The sequence below is a fragment of the Hemiscyllium ocellatum genome, chromosome 1 (assembly GCF_020745735.1).
Source record: "Hemiscyllium ocellatum isolate sHemOce1 chromosome 1, sHemOce1.pat.X.cur, whole genome shotgun sequence".
Lineage (NCBI taxonomy): Eukaryota > Metazoa > Chordata > Chondrichthyes > Orectolobiformes > Hemiscylliidae > Hemiscyllium > Hemiscyllium ocellatum.
The window spans coordinates 105,245,784-105,270,546 of NC_083401.1; the positions used below are offsets into that span (position 1 = coordinate 105,245,784).

General features: G+C 39.8%; 1 protein-coding gene across 4 annotated transcripts in view; it reads right to left on the reverse strand.

Moving 5' to 3' along the window:
- Positions 1-24,763, reverse strand: part of n4bp2 (NEDD4 binding protein 2) — a 97,457-nt gene that overhangs the window by 2,570 nt on the left and 70,124 nt on the right. Inside the window, exons 11-14 of one of the 4 annotated variants that reach the window (XM_060824677.1) lie at positions 20,195-20,316; positions 11,778-11,904; positions 10,605-10,793; positions 1,287-1,455 (exon numbers count right to left, since the gene is read on the reverse strand). In XM_060824677.1, coding sequence (XP_060680660.1) covers positions 1,287-1,455; positions 10,605-10,793; positions 11,778-11,904; positions 20,195-20,316 — 607 coding nt within the window. Of the gene's footprint in view, positions 1-1,286; positions 1,456-10,604; positions 10,794-11,777; positions 11,905-12,700; positions 12,939-20,194; positions 20,317-24,763 lie in introns of those variants that run through there. The other 3 variants (XM_060824687.1, XM_060824701.1, XR_009644694.1) reach the window with 3 other exon arrangements.

Consider the following 24,763-nt stretch of genomic DNA (forward strand, 5'->3'; position numbering starts at 1 on the left):
TTACCTAAAATCCTATTAATCAACTCATTTGATTTAAGTTATTTCCAGAAACAACAATAAGATAAACATGAAGATATTCAATTTAATCTAATCAGCAGTCATGATAATGCTAAAATTTTACCATCTCAAATTTCTATGTCAACCTTAATTCAATATTAGCACTCTCACTTTTAAGTCAGAAAGGATTAAGCCTTATTCCAGAGTTGCGAACACATGACATAGATCAATACTTAAGTGCAGTACTGAGGAAGTGCTGTTTTGTTAGAGATGCCATCTGTTGCAGGAGATAGTAAACTAAAGTCACATCCGGTATCTTGAGTTAATATTGCATATCCTATGAACAAATAGAATCCTCAAATAATGCCACTAAAATAAATTACCTGACCAATTGTTTTTGCCTGTCTGAGAGATTTGATATGCACAATTAGCAGCATTTCCGTAAATTACACTAGCAACTAGAATGTGAAAAAACCTCACTGGCTGTGAAATGCTTTGGAACTTTAATGCTATACAAATGCAGGCTTTATTCTTTTATGTATTAGTAACTGCATCACTATTCTTTATTATGTACACAGCTGATTTTAAAAATCCATTCTATCATCATAACAGCCGAAAATCCATCAAAACTCTATATTTCTACAGCCATTTTTGGACATTGTAGTCATTGTAAATTGTGAGTTGCCTTTTATTTTTGTAACCGTTTGTATTATTTTGAATCCTGTTTCTTACATTAAGTATACTTTCACAAGTATTTGAACGTAATAAATCAGTGCATGAGTTAGTCAAATTGTTCTTCAAGCATGCTTCATCACTCAAGAATTTTTTTTACTGTAGAGAGGCTGCGCCATTAAGTATAATCAAGGTTGAGATGTACAGATTATTAATCAACAAAGAATCAAGAGGTTAAAGGAAAAGGCAGGAAATTGGAAGTGAGCATTATCAGATTAGCTACGATTTCATTGATTAGTAGAGCAGAGTCAATGGGCCGAATGCCTAACTTCTGCTCCAAATCCTTTTGGTCTTATGACTGCAGCTGATTTTTAGCTTAACGTTACAACCTTTAAATACCCAAATAACCTTTGATTCCTAATTGGAGCAATTAAACTAGAGGACACACGAGAGGCCAGGAGTAGATGAGCAACAGCCCATGTTATAACATCTTGCCACCATTTGAATTAGAGATGTGCCATATTATAGACATATAGTAAGCAAAGCAACTTTCTTTATCTTTCCAGGGGTTGATTCCTTTAATTTCTTTGATGATATACATTATATGAGTGACTTACCATCGATCTTCTCAAATAGCACTTTTTCCAGGTGGTACTGGGCTTCTTCTACATGAAGGCCATGCAGATCTAAAACATTTTGAGGAAGTAAAGACACATTCACTTGCTTCAAAATTTTTACAGCAGCTCTGTGGTTGGCTTGTTTCATCTTTTCGCCATGAAGGTGACCCTTTAAAAATAGTGGTTGCATTAAAGCACAAAGTATTACATTGCAAACAGTTAAACTAACAAATTTCTGGCCAAGTAAAATAGTGCTTTTTAGCATCAAAAGGTTAATGTAATTCTAGTAAATGTAGTATGGTTTTCAAGACATTCTCACTGCTCTGAACTATCTGGACGTGCTCTGTACACCAGTACAAACCTTATTCTGGTTATGAGCAACTTGCACATCATAATAATTTGTATTCAAAGCACACTGAACTGAAGTTTCACTTCAGGGACAGGAAGCATCTATTTGGACTGTTTCTGATTCCAAATGTGCCCGTTCCAATAATGTAGGATTATGTTTCCAATCATTTCAGTTTATCAGATTTTCTGAAAGTTCAAATGATTTCTTTTTATAATCAGTAAAATCATAAAAACATTATCCCTTACATTTTTCTTCCCAATAATGGCCAGTGCAAGACCAAGTTCTAAACTCATTCCTAAAGGGGTAAAAAAAGCCAGGATTTTAAATGGGACACCTCTCAATTAATACAGAGACAGGTTCCTTATACAGTTAAGAGTGGCAAATGGTGTTTTTTTAAAATTCATTCACAGGATGAGAGTTGTCCTGAGGCAATTAAAAGTCAACCATGTGCTGTGGGTCTAGAGTCACATGTAGGCCAGACCAGGTAAGGATGGCCGTTTCTTTCCCTAGAAAACATGAGTGAATCAACTGGGATGTTTCCCGACAATTGACAATGGATTCATAGCTATCATTAGATTCTTATTCCAGATTTTCATTGAATTCAAATTCTATCATCTGCTATGATGGTATTTGAACCCAGCTCCCCAGAATTAACAGTCCAGTGATAAATACCACCAGACCCCATTGCCTCACCAAGCTAGATTCTATCAGAGACATTCCAATTGCAGCAAGTTGCAGTAAAAAGGAGTAGTTAACGATGTTTAAATATGAAAGTACTACCTCATCAACTTTTTGAAAAATTCAAATTGAAACCAGAGAAAGCAGCCATACTAATGCTGTGGGGTTAGAGGGGGAGATTTCTTTACAGAGTGACCTTTGGCTATATTTGCACACAAGGAGGGAACTCCAATAAGCCTAGTTGGAGTGTTGATATCCCAGCCTAGAATTGACTGCATGCTCCAGGCATTAAACTAAATCCTCTCCCATCCCGTCATGTCAGGACACCAGAAGCCAGCTGGAAAATCCCAGTTAGCCTCCTTAAACTACTGTTACATAGGCTCTTAATGACTTTGCTTGACAGCCTATCTGAAGGAAACAGGCAGCCCTTCCAGGGCCTGAATCTGCCTTCAAAAGGCTGGTGCTGGAAAATCATGCAAAACACCGTGCAAGGACTGTAACAAACACTACATTGGACAAACAGGCAGAAAACTAGCTACCAGGATATACGAACATCAACTAGCCACGAAACGACATGACCCTCTCTCATTAGTATCCTTACATACAGATGAGGAAGGACAGTACTCGACTGGGACAACACATCCATCCTAGGACTAGCCAAACAGAGACACACGAGAATTCCTAGAAGCATGGCATTCCAACCGGAACTCTATCAACAAACACATTGACTTGGACCTGATTTACCACCCATTGAGAAAAAGAACAGGAAATTACATCATGATAGGAAATGACATCACCAACCCAAAGAAACCCAAACATATCAATAGAAAGCAGGAATCATCAGCAGTGCTTCGTCCAGAGGTCACTGAAGATGTTACTTAGTATGGTGACAAAACATCTGAAAATGAACCTTCCAGCTCTGCGAGCAAACCTATATCCAGAACCTCAATCTGAGGCACAAATCTTCTCAAAACTCGCAATTCACTTGATCTATCCTGCCTGTACCTGACATATGCTTTTTTTTAAAAACAAACCCTCAATTTCATTAGTCATCCAGCATTCCTTATACCTACCAAACTTTCCTTTCACCGTGGCAGGACTATACTTTCTCTGGACTCTCGTTATCATTTTTCTGAAGGCTTCCCATTTTCCTGCTGTCCCTTTACCTGCGAACATCTGCCCCCAGTTAACTTTTGAAAGTTCTTGCCTAATACTGTCATAATTGGCCTTTCTCCAATTTAGAACTTTTAGATCTGGTCTCTCCTTTTCTATCACTATTTTAAAACTAATAGAATTACGGTCACTGGCCCCAATCTGCTCCTGCCCTGCCCTGCCTTATTTCCCAAGAGTAGGCCAAGTTTTGCACCTTCCCTAGTAGGTACATCCACATATTGAATTAGAAAATTTTCTTGTATACACACTTAACAAATTCCTCTTTGTCTTAACCCTTAACAGTCTCAGTCTATGTTTGGAAAGTTAAAATCCCCTACCATAACCACTCTATTATTCTTACAGATAGCTGAGATCTCCTTACAAATTTGTTTCTCAATTTCCCTCTGACTATTAGGGGGGGGGGTCTACAATACAATTTTAATAAGGTGATCATCGTTTTCTTATCATTTTGTCTTGAATGATATTTCCAACTGTTATGTTAAATTTCAATTTAGCATTGTCGTGCATTATTGGCGTGATATGATGGGGCTTCAGTGACTTAAGGGCTGTCATAATGAATTGAGTGCCACCATGGACATTCATTTGCATGAGAGAACTATGAATCTTTTTCAAAAAATTCTGAAGCAAATTTGGTTAGCACTGCTGCTTCACAGCGCCAGAGACCTGGGTTCAATTCCCGACTCAGGCGACTGACTGTGTGGAGTTTGCACGTTCTCCCCGTGTCTGCGTGGGTTTCCTCCGGGTGCTCCGGTTTCCTCCCACAGTCCAAAGATGTGCAGGTCAGGTAAATTGGCCATGCTAAATTGCCCATAGTGTTAGGTAAAGGGGTAGGGGTCTGGGTGGGTTGCGCTTCGGCGGGTCGGTGTGGACTTGTTGGGCTGAAGGGTCTGTTTCCACACTAAGTAATCTAATCTAATCTTCAAGAATATTCAAATCAACAGGTCACTTTTTGGAGGGAAACAACAGCAACCAGGAGTGTACATTTTATGGTAGAAAAACCTCATTTCTGGACTGTCCAAACTTATTTGAACTTTGGAGTCCTAGCTTTACATTAAAATGGCTCTGTCTCACCTAAAGTCTGTTTGAGAGAGACACTTGTTACTGTAATGTACATTGTAAAATTGATTTCCTTGTGCCAGAGCTTGTTGGCATGAAAAATTCAAGCTGCACAGTACTGAGCCTTCAGGAGGCTGACTAATTTCCTAATTAATTTGGGAACTCCAAGTCTGCTCTCATTCATTTCTTCAGTGGGTGAGGGGGGGGGTCAGGCCATTTTAAAGCCAGTGAGAGTGCCTTGCATCAAGGCAGTAATCACTCAAAGCCAGTTTTAATGCAATACTTCAGTGAAATTCTTAAAGAAGAGGTTAACCAACTTATGGTGATTGTCGAAAATATGAGAATGCCATTCAGGTAGATTACAAACACAGAATTCAACAGGAAAATGCAGAAGTGAAATTAAAGCAGAGGAGCCTGTGCATAAATCTCCCAACTCAGCTCACTAAGCCTCCAAACAGCACCTAACCCATAGGTGGCAAAGTTTGCAGATTGCACATTGAGGTATCAGCCATCTCAGCGCTGAAAATGTGTTGCTGGAAAAGCGCAGCAGGTCAGGCAGCAGGAGAATCGACGTTTCGGGCATCAGCCATCTCAGAACCAATTAACTGGAGCTGAAACAAGGCATTGCCAAACTAGAAGGACTGGTTAAGAAAGAGACTACTGAGTAGAATACAGTGAGAACTAACCTTTTGGATGCAGAACTGGCTCAAAGATAGAAGAAAGAGGTGGTAGTGGAGGGTTGCTTTTCAGACTGGAGGCCTGTCACCAGTGGTGTGGCACAAGGATTGGTGCTGGGTCCACTGCTTTTCATCATTTATATAAATGATTTGAACATAGGAGGTAAATTTGCAGATGACACCAAAATTGGAGGTTAGTAGACAGTGAAGCTAGTTACCTCAGCGTACAACAGGATGGGCTAATGGGCTGAGGAGTAGCAGACGGACTTTAATTTAAATAAATGTGAGGTGCTGCATTTTGGAAAGGCAAATCAGGGCAGGACTTATACACTTAAATGGTAAGGTCCTGGGGAGTGTTGCTGAACAAAGAGATCTTGGAGTGCAGGTTTATAGTTCCGTGAAGATGGAGAGGATAGTGACAAAGGTCTTTGGTATACTTGCCTTTATTGATTTGTTGCATGGAGTATAGAAGTTCGGAGGTAATATTGCAGCTGTAGAGGACTACTGAATACTGGATGCATTTCTGGTCTCCCTGAAAGGGTTCAATAAAGGTTTACAAGGATGTTGCTAGGGCTGGTAGGTTTGAGCTATATGGAGAGGCTGAATTGGCTGGGGCCATTTTCTTTGGAGCATTGGAGGCTGATGGGTGACCGTAAAGAGGTTTATAACATCATGATGGACATGGATAGGGTAAATAGACAAGGTCTTTTCCGCAGGGTGGGACAGTCCAAAACTAGAAGACATAGGTTTCAGGGGAGGTGGGGGGGCAGGGAAATTAAAAAGGAACTTAAGGGGCAAACTTTTCATGCAGAGGGTGGTACGTGTATGGAATGAGCTGCCAGAGAAAATGATGGAGATTGATACAATCACAACATTAGGAATAGGAAGGGTTTAGCGGGATATGTCCCAAGTTGCAGAAAATGGGACTAGATTTATTTAGGATATCTGTTTGGCTGGACGAGTTGAATTGAAAGATCTGTTTCCGTACTCTGCGTTTCTATGACTCTATGAGTGTTATCCGAAACAAAAACAGAAATTGCTGGAGTAACTCAGCAAGTTGACACCGTGAATGGAGAAAAGGCAGAGGCAATGTTTCAGTTCCAGTGACTCTTTCAGAACAGTTTCAGGCCCAAAATATTGACGGATTTCAATCCACAGATACTGACAGATCTGTTGAGTTATTCCAGCAACTTCTGTTTTTCTGCACATTTCCAGCATCAGCAGTTCTTTTGTTGAGTATTATTGGATTTGGATTTAAACTATTTAATTTATATTTGATGACTATTTGTGCATTATTTCAACTAGAAATACAGAGTGGTGCACATGCACTACATCGTATTCCAACTTTTATATTATTTTTTTTCCAGATAAGAAATGTTCAAAGGAAGCAAAGTAACTCTTGTTTTGCCTCAATTCCCAAAGGAAATTGTGTGCTAAAAGTTCCTATTTTTGACAAAGTATTTTTATTAGGGAAATTCATGGTTGGTGGTTCTGATGAAGGGCTAATGCCCGAAATGTCGATTCTCTTGCTCCTTGGATGCTGCCTGACCTACTGTGCTTTTCCAGCACCACATACTTAACCCTGGTGGTCTATTTCAGCTTTTTCCATGTAATGGTCTGCTCTTCTGCTCATTCATTATACAACTGACCTCTGTGGCACCTTCTCATGCAATTGTGTGGAATGAACAGTTCCTCTGGAGCTTAAGTTCCAACTCCATAGCACTTTCCAAGCTGCAAGCCAGAAATTAGCCCTCACACTATGGCCCTACACCACTGAAATTCAGCAAATGATGCAGGGCACCCAGGACTCTATTTTGCAAACAGAGGGCTGGAGGTGCTAATCATCATGGTGGTTGAGAAAAAGGCCTATGCTGTTTCTTCCAGACTGCCAAAGGAAACCATGTCACCAGAAGCAGATGGCCTGAACCAAGATAGCAGCCCAGGTCAATACAGTGTCCCATGTTATAAGAAATGCCTAGCACCTGTTTTAAAAGAAATACTCAGCATGCTCAAAAGTTAGTGAGCTCCTGCATTCCACTAAGATAAGTGCCACCATCTTCTCTCTGCCTCTACTGCTCACTCTGTCACTCTACACATTTCTCAGCATGACCCATGAACTGTCACTTCTACTCCTATAAAAGCATGTCCCTGCTCTCTTGCTTCCTACTCATTCCTTGGGGAGACCTCACCAGCTCTCTTGATCTTCTTTCACTTTTAAATTCTCTCCCATCCACTTCCACTGTACTCAATCCCCCTCTTTAATCACTGTGGAAACAGTCTCTCACAGTCAGGCTGAGGGGGCTATGACTGGCAACAAAGTGATGGACATGAGGCTTCATACCCTGTATGAGGGAAAAATGCAGGAACTGACCAGAGAAAAAGGCGAATGTTCTTGTGAGGATACCGAAGCATCTAGAGGCAAACATCCATGTAGGCTTCATTGTGCTGTGCAGCCGTCCCCAGAACACAAGTGCAGTGATGAAACTCACTTTTATTCTGAATAGAATTTTAACACCTTTTCACAATTAATTTCCTCTCTTCTCTTACGCATACTAGTGGGATGCAGTGAACAGTAACAAAAAGAAGGCCAGCATCACCTACTCAGATCAGCTTCCAACTGTGAAGAGGAAGCCACTTAACTTTCACAGGATGCATCAGTTAGGCGTTGAAGCTGCACTCTCCAGCAGCTGTGACTGAATTCCCTACCTAGATTACATTCAGAAGCACAATCACCCTCATATAGAGCAGCATGGTGGCTCAGCAGTTAGCACTGCTGCCTCACAGCATCAGGGACCTGGGTTCGATTCAACCCTTGGACAACTGTGTGGAATTTGCACATGATAAATTGAGATAGGATAGGATAGATGTGTCTGGTTGGATGCTGTTTGGAGGGTGGGTGTGGACTCAATGAGCCGAGTGGCCTGCTTCCATACTGTAGGGATTCTATATCTATTATTGCAACTGTTCAAGGAAGAAAATCCTCAGATTGCACAGAGCTGGTAGCCTGTAAGATATGGCTGAAGAACATGTGCTAAAAAAACAATGCAAGCCCAAAAGTTGCGATCCTAAAAATTACCATAAAGAAATCAGCTAAGAACACTTGGAAGCATCATTTGTGTGTATCCATACATGTATGTTTAGAAGTGTGTGTAGAAGTATGCAAGTCGTAAGTGTTTGCAAGCTCTGAACTGAAATCCTAAAGTGAAAGTTTAGATTACTGTGCAGGTAGTTCTGAAAGCAGACATAATAAAAATGGTGGTTTGGCAATGCTGAATTGTGTTCACAAAGAGTGAAAGACGGCAGTGACTATGAAGCATGCAGGAAAAGTGTTGTGCATCTAGAAGAAGGTCCAGTGAAGTAAGCACAAGCTGTAGTGCCAGATAATCACCCTGACCTTCATGTGGTAAATTGATGCCAAACTCATTTGTCAATGGGAAGGGAGAGAGGGTGAGAGAAAGAATCAGAAGCTGTTTAGGCATAAGGCAAGATAAGTTACAAGTGGGAAGCAAATGCATAAAAATAAGGTATGCACCACTTGTTAGTAAGGTTCAGAACTCAATATATAAACAATAAGGGAAGAACCACAAGTCTTTTTCTTGAAGTTAGCAATCTGATTTTTTTTTCTTGTCATATTTTTCCAACTTTCTCACCATTGCCCATGCTATTCTAGACATGGGAAAATTCCATCCTATGATTCACTTAAAATTATGGTTTTTGGAACAAAACTACAACTAAAACTACAAACTACTACAAGTGAGGAATTGTTATAGTTGAACTTCAGTAAGAAGGAAATAAATTATGTTGTGAAGGTAACATCTTTCTTCACAGATGGATGTTAAAGTTCCCAGTGCAAGTTTCAAAAGCTTGGCAAACTCTTTTGATGCAAAGGCCATCTGATCCCTCAACCAACAAAACCAAAAGAAAACTGATTATTTGTCAGTGATGTTTAGAGAATCTCATATGGATTTCTACATGTTAACTAGTGATAATAATGCAGATGTATGTTACTGTTTGTAAAGTGTTTGAGATAACCTGAGGTCATGAATAGTGATATAAAAGTAGCATTTTCTTCTTCCTTTCAATACATGGAATGGATTTACTAATAGAGTACTGGCTGCAAAAGTCCTGGAACTCATAATTAGATTTAGCCAGGAATTTTAAACTCATTTTAGCTGAATGAAGATGGGCATAATTAATCTTGCATATTTATAATGTGGCTTTGTAACCTAACTGCTTCAGATGAATACTTACTGTAATTTACTTAGGTGTAGACATCAAATCAGAACTATATCTAGTTCACCTCTGAAAGCCACAAGTCAGCACAGGTAAGCTATTTGATTAATCAAAGAATACGAAAAACCTATACAACATATTTTTCTTCTCCAGAATTGAAAAAGAAAAATAAAAGTCTTCTTCATGCCCAACCTTTCTACCGTTTCTTACGGAAAACTTGATAGAGTCATAGATATATACAGCATGGAAACAGATTCGTTGGTCCAACTCGCCCATGCCGACCAGATATCCTTACCTAATCTAGTCCCATTTGCCAGCACTTGGTCTATATCCCTCTAAATCCTTCCTATTCACATACATTTAAAAGGCATCTGAACGCGTAACCTAACAACTTAAATTAGACTGAGATTTTAAAATGCTTTGACTACAATAATTCAATTATTTTCTTGAGAATGAATCTAACAGACTATCATGAATAAAATTATATTCAAATCAAATGTATGTATATTTAGTGTGCCATAATAACAATCAGTAATGCCAGGGGTGAAGATGATCATATTAATCATATATTCAATAAATGCAATTTATCAGTGATATCAAAAGAAGTATCTGGCACATTAATTTCACAGTTTGGTGTTGTTCAGCCAGCACTGCGGATGGACAATAAATACTGACCTAGCCAGTGATGCCCTCATCCTGAGAGTGAATAAAAAAGTTCTTTGCAACAGTGATGCATTTTTCAAATCTCACACATTGCAGCAAGGGAAGAATACAAATTTAGCAGATGGCATATCCACAATGAATGTGTATCAGTTTTCTTATTGATATATAATTTGTAAAACAGTATAAATAAGAAAAACCTGGAGGATTACATTCAAAACAATATAATGCAACACCTGTGCTTTTTTATCCATTACCACAGAAAGACAAATTTCCTGTGGCTTTCCATTTTCCCTCCAAAGATGTCTGTCATTGAGGTTTTCATTCACCCAACAAGTCTCCAATAAGATGGCATTTGTGTGCGCTGAATCCGTTCACTTGCAAAGATGTAGGTGTTATTGTCTGTTTGATTTGTAGTTGCACAAATGAGAAAATGTCAGAATCAGCTATTTACTCAGCAACTTGATCACTGCTACATTTTAGCGCCCTTACCTGCTGTGCATAAAATGTGGCTACTGGCTTCATGCCCCTTCGATAAGCTTCTGCTGCCTTACTGAAGCATTCCTGCTGCTTGCGACGATGCAAAACTGCTTCAGCTCGAAAGTCTTCATAATTTGGGAATTCTGCATCCTGGAATGTACGCTCATTGTCCATTTCCTTAAAATCCTTGTTCACCATGTCCTGAAACAGAAATAAATGGCATACAAAATTATATTAATAGTGATAATTGTGAAAGCAACATTAATTTCTCCAACTGGAAAGCAATCCTGCTGAACATTCTCAGCAAAATTTAGACAGAATGCAAGACATCCACACAGCCAAGATACTGAGTATTGTAAATTGAAATGTGCAGATGTTTATAGATTATTCCTCCAGCAGCTTGTTGAATTGTTCTCATCACCAGTCTCTATTGACTGGTAAATAACACAAACCACAAGCATCTGTTGTAACATGACTCTTTTAAAAAAAAGACACTTACAGCTAAAGTATAAAAGAATGCATTTCCAATATCTATCCCTACAATGATTTAGAAAAATGTTTAATTATCTGAATCCAATCCAGATCGCAAAAGCTCTTGTTTTTGTGACAATTTTACAGGATCCAATTCCAATGGTGAGAGAATACACATGTAATCCTTTGTAACTGAAAAAGCTCTGCACATCTTATATCTGTTCCAATTTAAAATAAGTTGCACTGTTAAACAACACTTGGTACAGTAAATCCTCTGTATCTGTGAAATCACAGTATCTGTGATTTTTAATCCATTTTAAAACAAGCTCCGCCCTCATGAATTTCATAATTCACAGGAATTTTCAGGAATGGAACTCTTGCAGATGTGGGGGAATAACTGTATTTAATAAAGGCCACAAAGCAAATATTGTGAAAACACTGGTAAAGAGGGAACAAGAAAAAAAATTACATAAGCATGAAACCTAAATATTGGAATTAAACATCAAGATTGAATACTGTCTTCATTTTGATCATAAATTCATTGTACTTCCCTCTCACAGACACACAGTGAGGAACAATGCAATAATGCCTACTGCTTTACAGATACAATATTCTGAATATTATTTATGTTGAAACAAAAGGGTGAATAATTTTCAATAATTGTATCCTCTGTAGCCTTTAAGTGTTTTAAAGAAGTTTCAGTACATGGTTTACCTTCTTGTTTCGACCCACAGTTGGTTCATTTTGATGGACGCTTTCAAGAACTGCAATGGTTTTTGTTGACTCTGCATTGCAATCAAATACTGACTTCAAAAAATGTTCTGTCTGCTCAAATGAATAGCTAAAATGAAAAAAAAATGTATGAGAATTATAGAAAAAACAATTATCATTTATTCTGCATCTTTAATGCAGAACCTTTCGAGGTTCTTCACAGATGTGTCATCAAACCTGAAAATGGTACAAGATCATCTAAGATGTGAGATACATGAGTAGGATAATACTGCTGGAGAGGATACATGCTCAAGTTTAGAAAGTTGAATGGATGGGATGCCAGTCAGGAGAGCATTCAAATTTTTTTTTAAAAAAGTGTAGGTGAAAATTAATGCAGCAGATCCATTCCACATGATATTAACAAACTGAAGGCACTGGATATTGTAAAGCTATAGCCCCAGATAACATTCAAGCAATAATACTAAAGCATTGTACCCTAGAATTTCCACATTTCTGTTACTGTACAACTGTATACTGGCATCTACCCAACCATGTGAAAAATTGCCTAACTCTGTCTTTGCACAAAAACATAAGGCAAATTCAACCAGGCCAAAAACCATCCATCAACCTACTTTCAATCACAGTAAAATGATAGGCAGGATCACTAAAAGTGCTACCAGGCAGCACTCACCTAGCAATAACCTGCTTAACGGTACTCAGTTTGGATTCTGTTAGAGCCATTCACCTCCTTACCTCATTATTGCCTTGGTTAAAACACGGACAGAACAGCAGATTCCAAAGGTGAAGAAAAAAATGACTGCTCTTGACATCATGGACACACTCAACTGAGTGTGGCACCAAAGGACCCTTGCAAAACCAGTATTAATGGGAATCAAAGGAAAAACTTAAACTGGTTGGAGTCATACCTAGCTGAAACAAAATCAATTGTGGTTGTTGGAGGTCTGCCATCTCATTTCCAGGGAATCTCTGCAGGAGTTCCTCAGGGTTGTATCCTAAAGATCAATCATCTTCAGCTGCTTGATGAATGATGTTCCCTCCATCATAAGGTCAAAATTGGGGATGTTCATTGAAGATTTCACGGTATTGAGCACCATTTGTCACTCCACAGATACAGAAGTAATCCATGTCCAGTAGCAGCAAGATCTGGACAATATTCAGATTTGGTTTGACAATTAGCAACATCCTCAGAGTTACCACTGACCAGAAACCGAACCATATAAATTCTGTGGCTACAAGAGCTGGTCAGAGGCTAGGAATCTTGCAGTGAGTACATTATAGCCGGACTCCTCCTAAACTGTCCATTAGATCATAACGCATAGAAACAGAAGTTGAACCATTCAGTCCAACGGGAATGTTCCACCGTTTAGTGAGATCATGGTTAATCTGACAATCGTCAACTCTACTTTCCCATCTTTACTCCTAATCCTCAATTTCCTTACTAATTAAAAATGTCTACCTCAGGCTTGAAAATACTTAAGGACCCAACCTCAACAGCCCTTGATAGTAACGAATTTCAAAGATTAATATCCTCCAAGAACAAATTCGTCATTATGCTTGTTTTACATGGGCGATCCCTTACCCTCAGATTATGCCCTCTGGTTGTAAACTCTCCCACAAGGGGAAACAACTTCTGTTTCTACCATGTTTCCTAAGAATCTTAATGTTTCAATAAGGTCACCACTCATTCTTCTGAACTCCAAAGAGTACAGGGGAAACATGCTCAACCTGTACTCTGGGATTCTGGGTAATTCAAGATGGAGAACAGGAAAACAGTTCTGGCTGTAACAGCTGCTCCTCTTTTGAGGTATTTTAAGTGTTGGAGGTGATTTCCTCAAATTCCAGGAGCAGCAATTACTGTTTTATATGCTGTTGCATTGGTTTTGAATTTTAGAGAAAAAAAAAGCCAAAACAACAGCACTTTTAAAAGGGAGAAGAACTGATAAAGGAAGCACATGGTGAGGCCAGTGCAGGAAAGAGAGAGAGAGAGAGAGAGCGCGAACAAGTGAGCGCACGAGAGAGAAAGAGAGCGCGAGAGGGGGAGAGAGCAAGAAAGAAACCCACATTGCTAACTGAGAGTTAGCAGTTAATGCCTTTGCATTGGATTGGATAGGTGGAAAGGAAGATAGGCAGGTAGGACAGATCACGAGGACAGTGCTGAGCTGGAAGATTGGAGCTGGGGTGAGGTGGGGAAAGGGGAAATGAGGAAACTGGTGAAGTCCACATTGATGCCCTAGGGTTGAAGTGTTCCGAGGCGGAAAATGAGGCGTTCTTCCTCCAGGTGTCGGGTGGTGAGGGAGCGGCAGTGGAGGAGGCCCAGGACCTGAATGTCCTCAGCAGAATGGGAGGGGGAGTTGACATGTTGGGCCACAGGGCGGTGGGATTGATTGGTGCTGGTGTCCCGTAGATGTTTCCTGAAGCACTCTGCGAGGAGGCGTCTAGTCTCTCCAATGTAGAGGAGACCACATCAGGAGCAACGGATACAATAAATGACATTAACGGATGTGCAGATGAAATTTTGATGGACGTGGAAGGCTCCTTTTGGGCCTTGAACGGTTGGGGGGGTGGGCGCAGGTTTTGCAATTCCTGCGGTGGCAGGGGAGGGTGCCAGGAAGGGAGGGTGGGTTGTTGGGGGGCGTGGACCTGACCAGGTAGTCACGGAGGGAATGGTCTTTGCGGAAAGTGGAAATGGGTGGGGAGGGAAATATATCCCTGATGGTGGGGTCCATTTGGAGATGGTGGAAATGTCATCAGATGATGTGGTTTATGAGAAGGTTGGTAGGGTGAAAGGGGAGCACCAAGGGGTTTCTGTCCTTGTTACAGTTGGAGGGGTGGGGTTTGAGGGCAGAGGGGCGGGAGGTGGACGAGATGCGTTGGAGGGCATCTTTAATCTTCTGTAGCTATCCCCATTTCAAACAAGTATGTCTTTTAGGAAAATGTAGGGGGTGATGGATTCTCAAGGGAACTTGGCATGGACAGCCAGGTTTCTTGTATTGAGACTGGATCTAATGCAATGATAGGTATGTCAGGTTCCAAGCGATCAATTGTCTTAGGGGACTCTCCAGTCCAAGGTACAGACAGACGTTTCTGTGGCCAGCAGCGAAAAATCAGAATGGTGTGTTGCTTCCTGGTGCCAGGATCAAGGATGTCTCAGAGAGTGCAGAGTTTTCTCAAGGGGGAGAGGGGCCAGCAGAAGGTCATTCTTCACATTGGAACCAACGACCTAGGAAGGGAAAAGGTTGAGATTCTGAAGGGAGATTACAGAGAGTTAGGCAGGAATTAAAAAAAAAGAGGTCCTTGAGAGTAGTAATATCTGGATTACTCCCGGTGCTAAGAGCTATTGAGGGCAGGAATAGGAGGATACAGCAGATGAATGCATGGCTGAGGAGCTGGTATATGGGAGAAGGATTCACATTTTTGGATCATTGGAAGTTGTTTTGGGGTAGGAGTGACCTGTATAAGAAGGACAGATTGCCCCTAAATTGGAAGGGGACTAATATACTGGCAGGGAGCTTTGCTAGAGCTGCTTGGGAGTAAGTTTGCAGATGACACCAAAATTGGAGGTGTAATGGACAGTGAAGAAAGTTATCTCAGATTACAAGGGGATCTTGATTAGACGGGCCAATGAGTTGAGAAGTGGCAGATGGAGTTTAATTTAGATAAATGTGAAGTGTTGCAATTTGGGAAAGCAAATCTTAGCAAGACTTATACACTTAATGATAAAGGTCCTAGGGAGTGTTGCTGAACAAAGAGACCTTGAAGTGCAGGTTCATAGGTCTTTGTAAGTGGAGTCGCAGGTAGATAGGATTGTGAAGAAGGCGTTTGGTATGCTTTTATTGGTCAAAATACTGAGTACAGGAGTTGGGAGGTCATGTTGCAGCTGTACAGGACATTGGTTAGGCCACTGTTGAAATATTGCGTGCGATTCTGGTCTCCTTCCTATCGGAAAGATGTTGTGAAACTTGAAAGGGTTCATAGGAGATTTATAAGGATGTTGCCAGGGTTGGAGGATTTGCGCTATCGGGACCAGTTGAATAGGCTGGGGCTGTTTTCCCTGGAGTGTCGGAGACTGAGAGGTGACCTTATAGAGGTTTACAGAATCATGAGGGGCATGGATAGGGTAAATAGACAAAGTCGTTTCTCTGGAGTGGGGGGAGTCCAGAAGTAGAGGACATAGGTTTAGGGTGAGAGGGGAAAGATATAAAAGAGACCTAAGGGGCAACTTCTTCCATGCAGGGGGTGGTACGTTTATGGAATGAGCTGCCAGAGGATGTAGTGGAGGCTGGTACAATTGCAACATTTAAAAGGCATCTGGACGGGCATATGAATAGGAAGAGTTTGGAGGGATATGGGCCAGGTGCTGGCAGGTGGGATTAGATTGGGTTGGAATATCTGGTCAGCATGGATGAGTTGGACTGAAGGGTCTGTTTCTGAGCAGTACATCTCTAGGACTCTATGACTTATAAGACAACCCCTCTGGAATCAACCTAGTGAACCTTCTATCAACAGCCTCCAATGCAAGCATATCTTTCTTTAGATCGGGGACTAAGCTTTAGCAAGATTTCCCTACTTTAATATTCCATTCCCTTTGAAATAAAGGCCAAAATTCCATTTGCCTTCCCTCTTATTTGCTAAACTTGTAAGCCCGAATCCCTCTGTGATATAACTTTCTGCACTCTTTTTCCATTTAAATAATACCAAAGTGCAGAACCTCACATTTATCATATTCTCTACACAAACTACAGGGCAAATTCAAATGTGATAGAATACTCCTCACTTGCCTGGAGGAGTGAGGCTTCAATAACTCTCAAGCAGCTTGACACCATACAGGATAAGCAGCCCACTTGTTGGCAGCATGCCCACAAACATTTACTTCCTTGCACCAATGATACACATTGGCAGTAGTGTTCCAGTAGCAATCCACAAGATGCACTACAGCAATTCACCAAAGTTCCTTACACAGCACCTTCCAAACTCATGACCATTATCATCTAGAAAAGTAAGCATACAGGAACACCATCACTTATAAGTTTCCCTCCAAGCTACTCATCATCCCTACTTGGAAATATATCTGTGTTCCTTCAGTGTTGGTGAGTGGAAATTCTGGAATGCCCAGTCTCCACTAAATAAACTGCAGCAGTTGAAAAAGGCAGCTCTGGGGCAACTAGAGATGGGTAAAAATAGTTGGCCAAGCCACCAGAGCCCTCACTCCAGTAATGAATAGCTAACAAAAATGGATTGAGATGAAACAGATAAATGGTGTTAATGGTAGATTTAGACTTTCTTTCTAAAAGAAATGTTAAGAGGTCTGAAGCCCAGCTCATCATCAAATATATGCTGTGGAAATCCAAAAATTGATTTGGAGGAAATGGATGTCAAACATGGGGACAATGAAGGGTAGAATGATTGAACTGGGTGTTTTGGTGTCCAGTTGGAAACAGACCTCCTATTTGCAGATCACGTTACCAAAATATAGCATGTAAATGAAGAGGAAGAGATCCCTGTTATCTACCAAGATCGTGAGGAGAGTCAAAAAGAAAAGCTATTTTTAGAACTGATGCATAAACAATGAACCAAGCAAACTTGAAACAAGGAAGAAGACAGTCATGGTAGCAGGTTGCTTTTCAGACTGGAGGCCTGTCGCCAATGGTGTTGGGTCCTCTTTTGTTTGTCATTTATATGTATGATTAGGATGAGAATATATAAGACATGGTTAATAAGTTTGCGAAGACACCAAAATTGGTGGCATAGTTGACATTGAAGAAGGTTTTCTAAGATTACAAAGGGAGCTTGATGAAATGGGTCAATGGGCTGAAAAATGGCAGATGGAGTTCAATCTAAATAAATGCAAGGTATTGCAAACAAGGATAGGGCTTATACAATTAATGGCATGGCCTTGAGTAGTGTTGTAGAACAGAGGGATCTAAGGGTGCAGGTAGGAGGATCTGAAACCTGAATATAGGATGAGGTAACCAGTCATTGTCAGGAACAACTGCTTAACAGATGTTCTTAATAACTTAGGTAGAAATAAAAATGTCTTATCAATGCAAAAATATAACAAAATGACTTCCAGGCTGCAAATTGAAAATTCTGCTAAAAGCTGCATAAAATGGCTTTTAATTCTGATATAACTGCATAATTGACTAACCACAGTCTGCTTCAATAGAGATTAGCAGACAATGCTCCCCTTACAGCATAGAAATAACTAGACCAGATAAGACATTACTGACCATCCTAACTGACCTTCAAATGCAGGTCCAAAGACTCGGTTAGTGAGATAATGAAGGCCTTAGTGTGGAAAATAAAATTGGTTCCTAGGAAATATCATTGGACCAAGTAACTGTCAAATAAAGCCATATTGTATATTGATTGGTAATTGTCTGAATGTACTATGTGATCAAGGCCTGTACCTTTCTTTAGGAAAAGTATAAAAATGGTGTTTGTTTTAAGCCATGTCTGCAGCTCCTCTGGGGAACATGGAAGTGTTTAACCTCTGTGTTTCTGGATGATCTGTGCCCGGCTATATGAATAAATAAAGAGTGAAATCTTAAAGAACCAGACCGATTGAGAGTAATTATTGACTGATCGTGGAACAAAGAGACCCCGCCAGGGTTCCAGATCTTCAGGTACATAATTCTTTGAAGTATGTGTTACATATGAACAAGGTGGTATAAAAGGCATTTGGCATGATTGCCTTCATTGCTTAGTCCTTCAAGTATAGGTGTTAGGACATTATGTTCAAGTTGTACAGGACACTGGTGAGGCCTCTTCTGGAATACTATGTCCAGTTCTGGTTGCCCAGTTATAGGAAGGGTATTATCAAGCTGGAGAAGGTTCAGAAAAGACTTACCAGGATGTTATCAGGTACGGAAGATTTGAGTTATAAAGAAAGGCTGGACCTTTTCTCATGGAGTGTGGGAGATTGAGAGGCAACCTGATTGTGATTTATAAAATAATGAGAGATATAGATTGAGTTAATAGTAGTTGTCTAAGATGGGGAATTTCAACCCTGGGGGGCACATTTTTAAGGTAAGAGGAGAGAGATTTAATAAAAGAAATGAGGCTTTTTTTTTTACACAGAGGGTAGTTCACATGTAGAACGAGCTTCCTAACAAAGTGGTGGATGTGGGTACAGTTACAATGTTTAAAAGACATTTGAATAGATACATGCAGAGGAAAGGTTTGGAGGAATATGGACCAGGTGCAGGCGGGTGGGACTAGTCTAGTTTGGGATTATGTTCAGCATGGACTGGTTAGACTGAAGGATTTGTTTCCATGCTGTATGACTCTATGACTTTAAATGTGTTAAAGTCAACAGGGAGGTCAAAGATGAGGAGATGGAATTACATATCAGTCACAAAGAATGTATTTTCTAACTTTGGAAAGGGCTGTTTCAATGTTGAGGCACGAGTAAAAACTCAAATTAGACACTCAGATAGACAGGTAAGAGGCATGTGCATGTATTTTGGAGAAACCATATTTAAAGGTTTTGGAGAAGAAAGCAGATTGAATATAGAAGAGGAGTTCAGACAGGACATGAGAAAAAGGAATTCATAGGCAATAGGGAAAAAGGAGTAGAGATGGAACCTGAAAACACTTGCCACACACAACATATATATCAATCTCATGCTATTTTAAAACGGCATTGGGGGAAACCCCAAATGCTAATCCTCCACCTTTTAGCACAAACACAAAAATGAAGCTTCCAGTCAGAAAATCCTTTATCAGTCAAATATTAATGGAACTTCTGAATTCAGAAGAAAGCTTTTCACTCTTTTTCAATGCAATCTAAATTAAAAATATTCTGGTCAAGGGTCAAAGTATGTCAACTATAGATTGGGTATCTTTAAGAGAAAATTGCAAAGTAAACATAAGACAATTTGCATATAATTTTAAAAATTACACAACACCAGGTTATAGTCCAACAGGTTTAATTGGAAGCACTAGCTTTCGGAGCACTGCTCCTTCATCAGGTGAAGGCTAGTGCTTCCAATTAAACCTGTTGGACTACAACCTGGTGTTGTGTGATTTTTAACTTTGTACACCACAGACCAACACTGGCATCTCCAAATCATGCATTTAATTTGCTTACATCGCAAAGCTAAAAACACTCAACTGTTAACTGTTCTAAGCTATCATAGAATATAATATGTGGTGCTAAGTATTAACACTAAGTTTGGTATTGCAATACCATACAGATTGTTACATTTTCAAAACTAGCTTTTCAAGCTTTGGGAGATAAAGAAAATGGGTTTGAAATAATGTAAAGCTCTAGTTAAAGAACGTTGAATGAATCAGAGATTTTGAATGTTTAAAATTTTCTAAAGATGTAATCTAACATAATAACATTTGAAAAATAACAATTATAGGAAATGCTGTATGAAATTTTGATTAAAACTCACTTGTTGTCTTTATACATATCCATGATGAAGTGTTTATCAATGCCCGGAAACATCTCTAGGAGGCGTTTTTCCTTTAACTTTGTTGCACAGTCTTTTGAGGATAAGTGGGATCTCATAATGGACTACAAGAAATAAAAAACAAATAAAGTTAGGATAGGTTTAACAACAATTAATTTTATGTTCATTTGATACACTTCACCAGTATTACAAGTTTGAATGAAGAGTAGAATCCTGCAGTAAATTAATTATCAAAAGTGTTGGTACGGATTGCCCTTCTATGTTGCACCATAAACAAGTGAATGCCACTCTGCTACTTTGGTTTCATTATTCATTCATGTTGAAGTGGACCAGCACTTATTACTCATCCCTAACTACCCTCAAGGAGGTGATGGTGACCTGATGACACTGAAACAACTGCAAAAAGACCAGCAGTGATGTTGGGAACCGCTTCAGGAGATCAAGATGGATCACCCACTCAGTGCAACTGTTTGAAGATTACTGCAAATGCTTATCTTTTACACTGATGTGCTGGGCTCCTTCATCACTGAGAGTGAAGATGTTTGTGAAGTCTTGCCTTGAACTGTTTCATTGTCCACCACCATTCATGATTGGATGTGGTAGGATTACAGAAATTAGATCTGTAGTTTGTGGAATCACTTAGCTCTGATGATCACTTGCAGTCTGCACTGTTGAGCATGCAAGTAGTGCTGTTTCATTGCTTCAACAAGCTGACACAGAAAATAAGAGCAGCAGTACACCATTCAGCTCTTCAAGCCCACTCTGCTACTTGTTATGATTATTGCTGATCATCCAATTCAAAGGTCTGGTCCCACTTTTACCCTCATATGCTTTGATCCCTTTAACCCCAAGTGTCATATCTAACTCCTTCTTGAAATCATACAATAGTTTGGCCTCAACTGCTTTCTGTGCTTTCACAGGCTCACCACTCTCTGGGTGATGACATTACTCCTCATTTCAATCCTAAATGAATTACCTTGTTTCCTTAAACTGTGACCCCTGCTTCTGGACTTCTCACTATTGGGAACAAGATTCCTAAATCCACCCAGTCTAGCCCTGTTCAAATTTTATAGGTTTCTATTGCTCCCTCATTCTTCTGAACTCCAGCAATAATCCAAACCAATTCAAACCCTCTTCATATGTCACTCCCACCATACCAGGAATCAGTCAGGTACTTCCATAGTAAGGATATTCTTCCTCAGAAAAGGAGACCAGAACTGCAGACCTCATTTTCAGTGTGCCCTCTTGCACTCTTCAGTGAAACCGAGTTGATGTATTATTGTGCATTGTGGCAATCAGCAGGTTGTTTCCTTTCCCTTGACCTACTACCCTAAGAATTCTTATGATCAGAATCAATGCTGAGGACTCCCAGGGCAATCATTATCCAATTATATAGCGCCAGCTCTGCTGGGTTTGTCCTGGCATTCCCTGAGACGTGTGTGATGTATGTTTCTCAGAGTATGAGACACCCTGTAGGCTAGTCCAGGGAAGGATAGCAATTTTTTTTAATCTTCCTGTCACCTGAACTGGAGAGAGTTTTAGTTATGAAGAGATTTCGGATAAATTGGGATAGTTTTCCTTGAAGCAGAGGAGAGCGAGGAGGGACAAATTGAGATGTGCTACAGAAATTCACTGAACCTCAAGACATATAGACAGAGTACATGGTGATAAACGTTTCCCCTTGATGAAAAAAATCAATGAATGGGGGCATAGATTTAAGGTAACGGGTAAGAGGTTTAAAGCAGATGTGAGGAATTTTTTTTCACCAAGAGGTTGGTGGGAATCTAGAACTCGCTGCCTGCAAGGGAGGTAGAGGCAGAAACCCTTATTACACTTAGGAAGAATTTAGATGTACACTTGCGATGCCAAAGGCATACAAGGCTATAGGTCAAATGCTGGAAAGTGAGATTAGAACAGTTAGGTAGTTGTTTTTGCCTGGCGATGACTCAATGGATCAAAGGACATTTTTCTGCATGTAGATCTCTACTACTAAAGATCATGAGTGAACTAGGTGGGTTGTTTTGACAATTACAAGTTTCATAGTCATCATTAGACTTATAATTACAGATTTTTGCAGAATTTCACCAACTGTCATGGTGAGATGCAAACCCAGGTCCCAGAACATTACTTGGGTGTCTGCATTACTAATCCAGTTACAATACACTAACACCATTGGCTCTCCTATATACATGATAAATTACTGAGAATAAAATATCTAATGACTCTTACATCATTCTTAATTTGTTTTTATTCAGTAGTAAAAAATATCAATTGCTCATATACAGTTTGGGTAGATCTGTACCTTTGCTCAAACTTGGATGGCAGCTACTATACAACAAATTTCTTGCACTGCTGTTCCTGACAAGGCAGAAGTTCTAATGTTTGAAGGGCACATGGTTACAGAAATGTGACAGGTACGGTGGCACTTTTCTACTTGAAGCATTTTGAGTCATAGAGATGTACAGCACAGAAACAGATCCTTCAGTCCAGCTCGTCCATGCCGACCAGATATCCCAACCTAATCTAGTCCCACTTGCCAGCACCCAGCCTATATCCCTCCAAACCCTTCCTATTCCCATACCCAGCCAGATGCCTTTTAAATGTTGCAATTGTACACCAGCCTCCACCACTTCTTCTGGCAGCTCATTCCATAGCCCCAGCCTATTCAATCTTTCCCCATAGCTCAAATCCTCCAACCTTGGCAACATCCTTGTAAATCTCTTCTTGGGGTGAAATTTGTAAGAGATCCCAGTGGTGACAGGAATTTTTTTGTATTTATCACATTTAAATCAAAAAGATCTCAGTAGATCATGAAAATATTTGGTAAGATGGAAATATATTAAGACTGCACCAAATAATTATTGCCCTTTATTATAAAAAGCTACATCATGAACAGGTACAGTCAGTATAACGCAGTAGTTCCCTTCTCGTGCAATCCCATGTTATAAGAAAATCGCGTAATATCAGCACGATTTAAAATAATGGGGCCAGAATCGTATTATAACCAATACATGCTTTAAAAGGTTGCACTTTAGAAACAGTGTCCCCAATTGGTCAATCATGTTACCGCAAATTCACATTAATGAAACGTCCATTATAGCACAATAACCTGTACTAACTAAGGAGACATGTTGCTCCCCCTCTCAAGATAATATGGAGAGATTTAAATCTAACAAATGAATCCTGTAGGAGGCACAATAAATGTGAACTTAATTTAAATACAGAGATTGTGTTGGCAGTGTCAGACATAGCAATTTTAGGCAATTGGCCATTTCAGAGGTGAGAGAGACAGAGACTAAAGTGGGTCTGGACCAATACCTGAAAGTGGAAAGCCGGAAAGACTAGGGAGAGTGTTTATACCATTCAATGCACAAAGTACCCAAATGCTGATAATGTGTTCATGTAGTCATGTCAACCTGAACACTGACGCTGTAAAGTGCCAGGCAAGTGTAAACAGCATATTGTGCAGCATGGAATTTAAATTTAAAAGTCTTTAATGCATGAAAATCTGAAAAATGAAAAGCAAAAGTAACTATGAGACCTAGCCAGTCTTCCACCGATCATAGCTATAGTGGAACAGCTTAAATGGATTAAGTGGTGAGCTTTGTTGTGCATATTTCTAGCACAACAGCTCAGGCATTGTCAACACCCATAGCTTTTCCCTGTACTCGGTGCACATAGCTACTTCTTAACATCGAGCGGAGTGAACTAAATTGGCTTGAAAATGATTCCTGGACTGGAAAGAGGAAACAGTACAACTGCTAACTCAGAAAACCAAAAGAACTGCGGATGCAATATAAATCAGAAACCAAAACAGAAATTGCTGGAAAAGCTCAGCAGACCAGCAACATCTGTGAAGAGAAATCATTGTGAGTTAACATTGCAGGTCTGGTGATTTCACAGATGCTGCCAGACCTGCTGAGCATTTCCAGCAATTTGTTTTGGTTTCTGCTAACTCAAAACCTTGCTTAAAAACATCTGGAAATATTTCAATTTGGTCTCTTACATTTTTGGTCAGGATAGTAATGCTTGGGAGAGTAAAGACCATGAAAGGCATAAGGTTACTTGTGTAACTATCCTGTGGCATTGCTTTCTTGAAAACATTTGAGTGTGAAAGTCCAAAGATGAAACACTGCCATTTAGGAAATAATGCAAAAATCAACAATATTCTTCTCAAGTAAGAAGTCACATGATGCCAGGTTATAGTCCAACAAGTTTTTTTTTGAAATCACAAGCTTTCACAGTGCTGCTCCTCCGTCAGGTGACTTCACCTAAATTATAACCTGGCGTTGTGTGATGTCTGACCCAGTCCAACACCAGCATCTCCACATCATAGTTTCTCAAGTACAATTGAGAAAGTATCTAAGGATGCAGTTATGTGGAATATTAAAAAATATGGCCCTCATTCTTACAATGAATGTGCATGTAAATGTTTTCACTGACATAGCAGCTTTACGTCTTAGGCCACTATGCTGGTTCCAGAATAATGTTGGCAGTTTTCCCTCTTGGAAAAACATTTTCGTTGGTTTTATGTTATATTTTGATTTGTTT